Here is a 12,414-nt window from a genome sequence, read left to right as displayed (position 1 = left end):
TTGCAGCTAGATGAATATTCATCACCGTAAACGCCCATTTACGTAAACCTAAGTAATAGGCCTTTATTATTAGAGAAAAAAACAGTCAAGCACTCCAGCAAGTGAATGAAGAAGTTCTTTGGAGAATTAAAAAAAAAAAAAAAAAAAAAACATTGGCTCTGCATTTTGCCGAAAACACCCCCCTTTTCTGTAATGGGTTTTGGGTAATAGCAGCCTAAAAATTCTTCATGGATGCACACTCACATCTGCCAGAAACAGTTTACCATTCAAGCATTTCTGGCACTCTATGTTTTTGCCACACTATGATTTTGAAGGCAATCACACAAACCACACTTGCTATATAGTATGGATAGTGCAGGGATGTAGACTGATGACTGGGTATATTGCACTTTAAAGAGCAGAATGATCCTGCACAGTATATTTTAAAAGGTCCGGTCATTCATTCAGGTTTATTAGTGATTTTTTATTAACAAAATGTTCTGAAAGGGTAACTGATAGTGATATATATATATATATATATATATATATATATATATATATATATACTGTTTACAGTACACTCTATTCAAAAGTTTGGGGTCAGTAAGATTTGTTTTGTTTTTTTAAGAAAATAACACTTCACTTTAATTCAGCAAGGACACATTAAATGGACCAAAAGTGACAGTAATGACATCTATAGTTACAAAAGATTTCTATTTCAAATAAATGCTGTTCTTTTGAACTTCCTATTTATCAAATAATCCTAAAAAAAATTATCACAAAAATACTGTTTTCAACATAATCAGAATATCAGCATATTATAATGATTTGTGAAGAATTAGACACTGAAAACTGGCATAATTGCCAGCAATGGAATATATATATATAAATTAAAAAAATCTAATTCTAATAATATTTCACACTATAACAATCATAATAAAACTTTGCAGTCTTTGTGAGCATTCTTTCAAATGACTTTTCAAAAAAAAAAGTACTTTCTTTCTTGCAGTCTGATCAAATATGAGTCAAGATTTTTATTTTTTTTTTCTCCCACAATCTAAGCAGATATCACCTAAATCCATATTGTATGCTGCATATTTTGTCACATGCTCCATGCATACAGAAAAATGGCATACTGTGCAGTTCGGATACTATGCAGTGCAGAAACAGCTTGATGTGTATAATATGCTATTTTGCACAGTAAAATTCACGTATGAATGTCTTTGCATAATATTAGAGTGGTGAAGAACCCTTCCCAGAAATCCACTGCCAAGAAAATGGTGAATATAAGGACCAAGTAACTGAACACATAAAATGAGGACAATCACAGGCATTAATTAAAGAACAGCAAGAGCTTTCATAAGCAGCAGAAAATGGGAGATGTTCTCCACTTCAAAGAGTCAGAATGGCTGAATGAAAGGAACTTTTGTTGGTTAAGAAGATCACAGTGTTATCTGTAAGACTGTGCTGATTTCATATGCACTGCTTTTTGTTTGACAGACATGTGGATCCTACTTGTCAGCCCTTCGGCCCAAAGTTAATGAAACAATTAAAAGGAAATGAAGACCTTCCATTTCAGCGCATGATTCATTATTTTTCTTAATAGATGGTGCTTCGTTGATGTGGAGCAGAAGAAGAGAGCGTTATTTTCATCATTTGCCAATGTGAAAATGCTGCGGGAGGAAAATTATTAAAGGCCATCTGTATTTTTGATGCACTGACGATGTTCTCAGTAGGTGCGTTTACATGGAGCATTGTAATCGGTTTAAAAGTCCAATCCGAATGAAAATGCTCCATATAAACACCTCAATCGGAATAAAAATGCCCAAACCGAATGAAATTGTAATCGGTTTGAGAGAGGTGGGATAAACCTTTCTATAAACCGAACAAAATTAAAATCCTGCCATGTAAACACTTTAAACCGATTACTTTGCGTCTACATCATCACGTCCAGAGGTCGGGTCGTCAGAACGTGAACGTGATGATGTCGGCAACGGTACATTCTGTGATTTGGGGACACCGACACAACAGTAGAGACTGGGTAATAGTGGAGGTATAAAGTTAAAATTTCCATTATACAGTTAAAAACACATTAGAAAGGAGAACGCTTGCTGTGTGACGGACTATCTGCTCTCATGTCCGGAGTGAAAAAACAGATCTGAAATGAAGCGCAATTTTCTGCTTTTCAGCTTAGAAACAACACAGTGATGATAGTGAAAGTAGCTCAATAAAAAAATAAACAACTTGACCAAAAGTTGCCTTTGTCATTTGTATTTGTATAGATGACAGATTCATAATTTCCGATCTGCTTGAATTTACGTGCTCACGCCATGAATGTTGTACGAAACACGATTGTGATAAAGCAATGCTCCTTTGATTCATTGTTCAGCAACTCTTGGTAAGAAATCGTGTATTTGTTCCATTTAAGTACAGTACAACTTTGTAGTATCAGAGTACAATTAATCTCAGAGCTGCATTACAGAGGGGCATATGATTTCTATGATCGCGTTCTGGCCTTATGACTGAGCGCTCGAATGAACCAAGGATTCAAATATTAACCGTTTATTCTAAGCAAGTGCAAACAGATATTTAAAATATTAACGTAAATATGGGCGTTTTTTCCTCTGGTGACTTGTTTTTGTTGTCACTGTAGGCTATTAGCATATCGTAAAATCGAAAGCACAGGCACATGTAAACACCATATCGGATTAGATAACGTCTCATGTAAACAGTTCATCGAATCTTTCAATCGGAATGATTTTAATCGGAATGACAAAAAAGTGTACATGTAAACGCACCTACTGAATCTTGTGCCTTGAAAGATGTACACACAGGATTGTCTATGTACTCTGACATTGTTAGTATTCATGAGAGAGGCTGGTGTAACTGACCCAATTCAGCTTAGGTATCAGCAAAATATTTAAAAGGCGTTTAAAATAACTTTTTTTTTTTTCCCCAGGGAAACATTCCTCTGGCAGTCACATTGAAAAATTCCTGGAGAGTCGGAAGGTGATTTGGCTGATTTCTATGCACAAGGAAAGTGCAATTTCTCTAACAACAGGACAGAGAAGCGGAAATAACTGTGGGAAGGTTATCTGACAGAACCCCCCGCTATGGTGCCGCCATGTGCAACGGTTCCTGAGAGATTTGTGAAATCGGAGAAAAAGGAGTTTCCATCACAAACCCTCAGAGAAACGAGCTCCTCTGGCATGTCCAATTAGCTGTCATTGTGTCAGTCAAGCGTCAGTCTTCAGTGAGATATGTTTCGTCTAAAAACATAATAATAAAGCTGGGAATAAAAGAAGACCTGACCCAGTTTTCCAGTCAAAGCACTGATCGAGCCCCATCATATCAACCTATCCGTTACATGAAAGAGAGGATGTGTCACAGCAAGACAACGGCGGAGATTGAGAAAAAACACTCGGGCAAGAGGAAATCCAGAGTAACATCAATGATGGAGTGTGGTAGGGTGTCAGGAGTATTTTGTATCTGGCAGTGTGCGGATAACGCTGAACTGTTCATCAGCGGGGCAGCGGGAAGGATGGTGAACTGACAGGGGCTCTATTAATATGACCTCCTCCTGGGACTCACGGGATAGGCAATGTTGTTAAAGTTGAAATTATTTTTAGAAAAAGAGATTCTTTAAATTTTAAGAGGATTTTACCACAACATAAATAAATCAAATAAATGCATAATAAATAAATCAAATAAATTAAATATAAATATAAATATGTAAATAAAAATAGCAGACAGCAAATGAAAATGTCCCCTGAAAAAAAAATATTGCACTTGACAAGTTTACCACCAAAATTGATGCCATTGTTAATATGTGACCCTGGATGACAAAACCAGTCTTAAGAGTCAATTTTTTGAAATTGAGATTTATACATAATCTGAAAGCGGAATAATTAAGCTTCCCATTGATGTATGGTTTGTTAGGATCGGACAATATTTGGCCGAGATACAACTATTTGAAAATCTGGAATCTGAGGGTGCAAAAAATTCTAAATATTGAGAAAATCACCTTTAAAGTTGTCCAAATGAAGTTCTTAGCAATGCATATTACTAATCAAAAATGAAGTTTTGATACATTTACAGTAAGAAATTTACAAAATATCTTCATGGAACATGATCTTTACTTAATATCCTAATGATTTTTTGGCATAAAAGAAAAATCAATAATTTTGACCCATACAATGTATTTTTGGCTATTGCTACAAATATACCCCAGCGACTTAAGATTTCTGACCAGAAAACTCCCATGAGTTTACTAGTCATTACTAGTTTTCATGGAGCAAAAGACATAAATATTTTTTTGTTGTTGTTGACTTTTTTTTAACAAGAAATACGATTTTTTTTTTCAAAGCAACACTAAATCCCTATGAAGAAAAGTCTATACATTTACTCATTAGCAGCTGAATATATCTATCTATCTATCTGTCTGTCTGTCTGTCTGTCTGTCTATCTGTCTATCCACCTCTACTAATGTTCAAAGGTTTGTGATTTGTAAGATTTTTTTATGTTTTTTTTATCCACCAAAAGATTATTAATTTGTCATCAAAATGACAGTAATATTGTAAAATGTTATTACAGTAAAACAACAATTTTCTATTTGTGAAATATTTTCAAATACAATTTATTCCTGTGATGCAAAGATGAATTTTCAGCAGCATGATCCTCCAGAAATCATTTTAATACACTGATTTGCTGCTTAAGATTACTATTATTATTATTATTATTATTATTATCCATCATTAGTCGAAAATGGTTGTGCTGCCTTTTTTTCCACAATTTGTGATGAACAGAAATTTTGATGAACCGCTTTATCTGAAATAGAAATCTATTTGTAACATTATGAACATCTTTACTGTATTGATCAATTTAATGTGTCCTTTTTTATTATAACTGACTATATCTTAATACAGGTTTCTAGTTTTCTGTGTGATTTATTGTGCCCATTAATTTAAGAACACACACACACAATGAAAATGAAAACCTCTGAAGCATTTGAAGTGCCATTCCCTCTTGTTTTTAACCCCTTCCTTCTTTGCACGTTTTTATCATCAAACATCCTGTTTCACTCTGAAATGTCACCCTGTAGAAGTAAAATGTGTTGCGAATGGTGTCTCGTGTCGACCTCAAGAACAGGATTATTTGCAATGTGCCTTTCCTGGATAAATCAGGTGCATTATATAAGTGACCTGGTTTACAGAGATGCAGCAGTCTGCAGAGATCTTTGAGACGCTGTCCTATGTCCCATCCCGCAGTTTTGGAGAGGTGTCAGGACTCAAGCTAGAGACGCCACCTGCTTGGTCTCTACGGCCTGTGCTCATTCTCTCTTCCTCTATTAGCCTGACTGCCTGAACCATCCCCTGCTCCACTTTAGATAGAGCACAGACATGAAGTAAAGGACTGCAGCCAGACAAGGTGTCCAAACGGACAGAAGAGGATGTGACAGCACACACACACACACACACACACGCTCACAGACAGAAAACAAATTACACCGGGTGTCACATCTCAATCTGTGCCTCCCATTAAAAGACTTTACACTGAGCTTATTATTAGCAAAAAACGTAAATGTGTGGGAACAGACAAAACTTCTCAATTAGTTTCTCAAAGACTGAACCTTCTAGCTTAATGTAGGCAAACCAGCATTCATGGCACACTAATTAAAGCACGGCTGAGAGATTTTAATGGCTTTTAGAGAGTAAGTGAACGCAGAGATTTATATTGCCCAGTAACGGGCTTCACTGGCCACGTACACACTGCTGTTAAATATGGTAGTTCCTCGTCTAGTGAGAGCTTAATCCCGTTCTGTACACAGATTGGCTGCTTCTTTTGGTAGATTCTCGATGGCAGAGAACAACGCTGAAACCTAACTATTCTAAAGCTGATTTTTGTCTTTGGAAGAAGAATAAATAAGCAATTTTGGTAACACTTTACAGTGTCATTGTTATACTTGTTACATGAATGTACTATTATAATAAACAGTAAACCATGCATAATTACAAGTAACTTAATGCATTTTACTTATATTACTCAGTCCTTAATTGTGAAATTATACTGTAGCAAGGGCACAAACTCTGACTGGAATTCTTAGCCTTTTCTTATTATCTATTATTCTTAGGTAATAATACGACATGTTTCTTGACCAACTGAATGGTTTCTGAAGGATCATGTGACACTGAAGACTGGAGTAATGGCTTTTGCGCAATTTAGTTTTGCCATCACATGAATAAATTACATTTGAAAATATATTTAATTTAAATTTAAATCACAATATTTCTGTTTTTGATCTAATAAATGCAGCCTTGGAGATGTTTAGAAAACCATTATAACATCTAATCAACCTAAAACTTTTGACACACTAGATAATAACCCTGACTGTATTTGTGTCATGTAAATATTGTTCTGTTTTGTATCAATAATGCTTGTTTGGGGTTCCAACATGCCTCCCCAAAAAAGTTGATACAGTCTAACAATTGGACCTCATATGCCAAGTAACAACAATAACATGTTTTTGTAACAGTTTTTCCTGCCTGTGGCCAAAAGAGACTACATTTTAAATTACTGTGGGACAAATTTATTTTTTGGCGTGTTTACAACCAATTTAGTTGCAGTATGAAGCCTGTTATTACACTTCACATTTTTGTTGTTTGGCCACACTGGATGTGTCCAGAACCCTTGTAAGTGTTCATTTTATTTGCGTGGTTGTGTCACATATGCGAAAACTTGTCCCAATTGAAATTTCTAAGTACAAGCCAAGATGTTTTGGAAAACATTCAAGGTGTTCTGGCAGGATGTGGTGACATGAAAGGCTGTGTCTGTAATAGAATTGTGCACCTGTATGTAGACACTTGAAACGTGCTGGTTTGTTAACAGCATCATAAGTGTGTGTGTGTGTGTGTGTGTGTGAGAGAGTGTGTGTGTAGTGTGGTATAGAGGCTCATGGCTCTGGGCCCTTTGCTCCCAGGCAGCATACCTGGAGTCAGCAGAATGACAGAGGTGACGATCAGAGAGCAGATGACCAGAATAACAAGCAGTGCAATCGCTATTCCCTTCCAGTTCCTCTGCGGAGGGTTACTTCCCACCAGCTCCTACAGAAAGAGACGGACAAAGAGAGAGAAAGCATGTGAGTCGATGAATGCAAATGGGAGGTTAGTCAAGGACAGTTGTGTGTCAGTGAGCAGTGCCTCCTGGGAAACTGCTGTTGGCCTAAAACAATTTCTGCCACCATCTCTGTCCAAAAAAAAAAAAAAAAAAAGTGTCATTTAATGTGACATACAGTATTGTTCAAAAGTTTAAGGATGGTAAGATCTTATGCTCAACAGGGCTGCATTTATTTAATAAGAAATACAGTACATACACATACATACATAAAATTTAATTTATTCCTGTTTTGGCAAAGTTGAATTTTAAGTATCATTACTCCAGTCTTCAGTGTCACATGATCCTTCAGAAATCATTCTAATATGCTGATTTGCTGCTATTATCAATGTTGAAAAGTGTTTCGCTGCTTTCATATATACATGTAAATGTTGTACACTGACCCTAAGAAATGCTTTACTGACCCTAAATACTGAATGGTAGCATGTGTGCATTATTATTATTATTATTTTTTTTTTTTCGAGCAATGCTGCAAGATTTATTTGTTAAATAAAGTATAAAGCTCTGAAAAGCTTGAGGGCATTTTAATTTCTAAAGGCCAGAAAATGCATACATTATTTGTATTTGCTTCATGTACTGTGTGTAAGAACTATGTAGAGCAAAAAATAAATATTTCCCAAATGTGAGGGAAATTCACAGATATTAAGCCTAAAACAGAGCACATTTTCTTGCTAAATATTCGGCAGTAGCTATAAATGAAACAAATTTGATAAATTAATGGTAGTTCCTCCACATGAAAACATCAAAACGAGCGTGACAGGAGCTATTTCAAACTAACAATGAATGGGATGTGAAAAACAGACACTAAACTCAATAAATCAAACCTGTTTGTTTATTAAAGCAGAGAACATTACATCTCTCGCTCATACAGATGCTGCCAAAATACAGTAATTACATCAAGCAGACGGTCAGTAGACACAAAGCATTTGAACTTTAAGCAGAATGCATGCAAATAGAGCTGAAAGTAGCATGCAGCTGTGGTCTGTGTTCTCACAGCTGACATTTTTATTGGACTCAACACAGACTAATGGAGTGGGAGTCTAGTGGCGAGGGTGGCATTAAACTCTTTAAGGCCTGAGCTGTTAGTGACCTTGTTCCTGTCCTAATTGAATAGCGCGGCAGACATCATTAGCCTGGAGATAACAGTGGCCAGCGCCTGTTTACCGGGACACCCATTACAAGGACTCATTAAAGTCCCTTTCTCTGTCTCTCTCTTTCTCTCTCTCTTTGTTTCTGTTCTTCAACACTATTTCTCTCTTCCTCTCCAGGGTCACACAGGCGGACTCTTCCTCTCTGGTATGCAGACAGAGCTGCTGAACTTGACACGGCATTACAGCGCTAACCACCAGCGGAGCCTTTCACCCTGTTCTGCCCCACATATGCACTCTGAATGACAATAACAGCTGTTTACCCACAATGCCCTGCTACTTAATGATATGAGACACAAGAACGTATTAGTAATGAGCCTGATTAATGCTTAAATATGCACACACATAAATGGCAAACCGCTTATCAGAAACTTAGGCCAAATAGGGGCTGATTATTTACGTTTTCTCCTGTTTTAAAAAAAAAATTGAATTAACTTCTCTACTGTGTTGTTTAATTTAAATAGTTAAAGAAGTAAATGTAATGTATTGCATTAGCATTATGTAATTTACATCAAAGCCATTTATGCTTAAATACAACCCAAATCCTGGAAATGTTAGGACGTTTTTTTAAATTTGAATAAATGAAAACTGAAAGAATTTAAAATCACATGAGCCAATATTTTATTCACAATAGAACATAGATAACATAACATGTTTAAACTGAGAAATTTTACAATTTTATGCACAAAATGAACTCATTTCAAATTTGATGCCTGCTACAGGTCTCAAAATAGTTGGGACAGGGGCATGTTTACCATGGTGTAGAATTTCCTCTTCTTTTCAAAACAGTTTGAAGATATCTGGGCATCGATGTTATGAGTTTCTGGAGTTTTGGTGTTGGAATTTGGTCCCATTCTTGCCTGATATAGGTTTCCAGCTGCTGAACTGTTTGTGGTCGTCTTTGACATATTTTTTGTTTAATGATGCACCAAATGTTCTCTATAGGTGAAAGAACTGGACTGCAGGCAGGCCAATTTAGCACCCGGACTCTTCTACTACGAAGCCATGCTGTTGTAATAGCTGCAGTATGTGGTTTTGCATTGTCCTGATGAAATACACAAGGCCTTCCCTGAAATAGACGTCGTCTGGAGGGGAGCATATGTTGCTTTAAAATCTTTATATAACTTTCAGCATTCATAGTGCCTTCCAAAACATGCAAGCTGCCCATACTGTACGCACTTATGCACCCTCATACCATCAGAGATGCTGGCTTTTGAACTGAACGCTGATAACACACTGGAAAGTCTCCCTCCTCTTTAGCCTGGAAGACACGGCATCCGTGATTTCCAACAAGAATGCCAAATTTGGACTCGTCTGATCATAGAACACTTTTCCTCTTTGAAACAGTCCATTTCAAATGAGCCTTGGCCCACAGGACACGATGGCACTTCTGGACCATGCTTACATATGGCTTCTTTTTTGCATGATAGAGATTTAGTTGGCATCTGCAGATGGCACGGTGGATTGTGCTTACCGACAGTGGAAGTATTCTGGAAGTATTCCTGGGCCCATTTAGTAATGTCAATGACAGAGTCATACCGATGAGTGATGCAGTGTCGTCTGGGGGCCCAAAGACCACGGGCATCCAACAAAGGTCTTCGGCCTTGTCCCTTACGCACAGCGATTGCTCCAGTTTCTCTGAATCTATTGATGATGTTGTGCACTGTAGAGTATGGGATTTGCAAAGCCTTTGCAATTTGACATTGCGGAACGTTGTTTTTAAAGTATTCCGCAATCTTTTTATGCACTCATGAAATCTTTTTATGCATCATTATAGCTAATCATGCTACAGACCCGATGTTAATTAACTTATTTGTTGCTATATGTTCTCCCAGTTGAATCTTTTCAAAATTTCTTGCTTTTTCAGCCCTTTGTTGCCCCCGTGCCTGTAGCAGGCATCAAATTTAAAATGAGCTCATTTAGAGGGTAAAATTGTAAAATTTCTCAGTTTAAACATTTGTTATGTTCTCTTTGTTCTATTGTGAATAAAATACAGTATTGGCTCATGTCATTTGAAAGTCTTTTAGTTTTCATTTTATTCAAATTTTAAAAAACGTCCCAACATTTCCGGAATTTGGTTTGTAAGATGCATTACAGAAATGCTTGACACATACAATTTTAGACTATTGTGGAAAAAAATGTTGGAAAATAAAGATGAAAACATTATTCATTATTAACATTAAAATTATTATTAACATTATTAACATTATTATGAAAACATATATATTCATTTTCACCAGATAAAAATGGTTTTAAGTCAGTTATTTCAGTTATTCTTTTTCAGTGTGTCAGTAGGAAATATCAGTTTACATTTCCAAACATTGGAAACAACAACAAGATGCTACAAGATATCTACCTGCAAAGCTACCTGAAAAACTATGCACAAGTGCACCTAGGGCAAAAGCTGCTTTAAACGTGAAGGATGGTCACACCAAATGTTGATTTAATTTAGTTAATAGAAGTTAATTGATAAAGATTTTTTTTTTTTTTTTTTGTGCCTAAAATTAAAACTTTAAACAGTATTGTAGCTTTGCGGGTAGGTTTCTTGAAGCATCTTGGAGACGTTGCCACAGTTCATCTGGATTTAGTCTGTCTCAGTTTGTTCTGTTTCATATCAGACAGACTGGATGATGATGAGATCAGATCTCTGTGTGGAGCACTGGCTGTTGTCAGACTCCTTGTGCAAACAAAATACTGGATTATTAAAGTTAATGGCAAAATGAATGTTTGGAAATGTAAACTGATATTTCTACTGACACACTACAACAGAAAATAGAAATAACAGACTTAAAATGGATATAAATTATCCATTGCATGAATAAATTACATTTTGGTCAGCTTTACTTGATCAGATGGTCTCTGTTTGTGGGCTGTTTCAGAAAAACCTGCAAAATAGAACACTTTGCTATTTCTATTTCACTGAATGCTGTGTGTGGCCCTGGTTCTTTGAGACTAGACCTACAGCAACGTCCTGCAATACAGTCCAGTAATGGTCCACACCTGCCCTCTCATAAGACAAACACATGGGAATGGGACAACCCAGATCTATGACATCCATCCTGGGCCATTATCATAATGACCGTGCCATTACAGCAGCTGCTTAGTGAACACACCACACACCTGTTTATGACAAGCCCTCTGCCTTCCATTAAACCACCACAACACTTTCCTACCAGGAGAGCTATTATACTTTATAATGGCTGCAGTCCAGAGCACCATCATATTTGTTTTATATTTTTACCAGCAACTCAAAACAATACAAAAACCCACGCTGACCACTAACTACAGCGTGCTTTTATACGTACAACACAAACACACACACGCACGCTCACATCCAGATAATAATCTACTGCCATGTTGTGTGCACAAAGAGAAAGGATACAGAAAATAAATAAATAAATAAAAGAGAAAGTGTTTTGGCAGGTGTGAAATGAATACAGATCTGTTGATAACAACAGAAAGTGTGCAGTACTCCAGCTTTCATTCCCTGATTGGAGGAGACTACAGCTTACAAAGCCAACGAAAAGAAAAAAAAAAAAACACACTTGAAAAGACACACTACAGCCTGAGTGCAGCTCAGAAAAACAATGGGAACAGACAGACAGGAGGGAGGATGTGAGGTGAATGTACAAGCTGTATTTCTGTCTTGACATACAGCGCTAATCAATTGCGCTGAGTTCTGTGTGCACTTTACAGATATGTGTGGCCTGAATTACACATGTGAAAACTGCAGTACTGCTAAACAGCAGAATGTAGAAATGAACAGAAAATATTTGCATCTATAAATAAACATATGGCGCTGGTGCATAAAACGTGACAATAACTTGACATTATCATCGGCACAAGGGATTGCTGACACCCAGCATAAAAACACAGGACTTGAATGATTTGAATGTACAATACTGAAATTGTTCTCTTACAGGTGGCCACGCACTGAACAAAAAAAGATTTACAAGTCCACTTAGCATGCTTGAATCAATGGCGAGCTATCATTGCTTACACTGAGATTCAGGGCAGAGTAAGGAGAAGTATGTTAAATAGAGGATATTTGCATTGCTAATCTTTATTGTCTGATGTGACCTTCAAAGAATTCCAATTTTTTTACACCGTAGGTCAA

At 36.6% G+C, this 12,414-nt stretch overlaps 1 protein-coding gene across 2 annotated transcripts in view; it reads right to left on the bottom strand.

Annotated features, from left to right (window-relative positions):
• The window catches only part of dpp6a (dipeptidyl-peptidase 6a), a 316,212-nt gene that overhangs the window by 97,152 nt on the left and 206,646 nt on the right, over nt 1–12,414 (bottom strand). For both annotated transcript variants that reach the window (XM_058765855.1, XM_058765854.1), the window contains exon 2: nt 6,965–7,079. In XM_058765855.1, coding sequence (XP_058621838.1) covers nt 6,965–7,079 — 115 coding nt within the window. The remainder of the gene's footprint in view (nt 1–6,964; nt 7,080–12,414) is intronic.

The sequence above is a fragment of the Onychostoma macrolepis genome, chromosome 24, assembly GCF_012432095.1.
Source record: "Onychostoma macrolepis isolate SWU-2019 chromosome 24, ASM1243209v1, whole genome shotgun sequence".
NCBI classification, from domain to species: Eukaryota; Metazoa; Chordata; class Actinopteri; order Cypriniformes; family Cyprinidae; genus Onychostoma; species Onychostoma macrolepis.
This window is presented reverse-complemented; position numbering and strand designations above follow the sequence as displayed.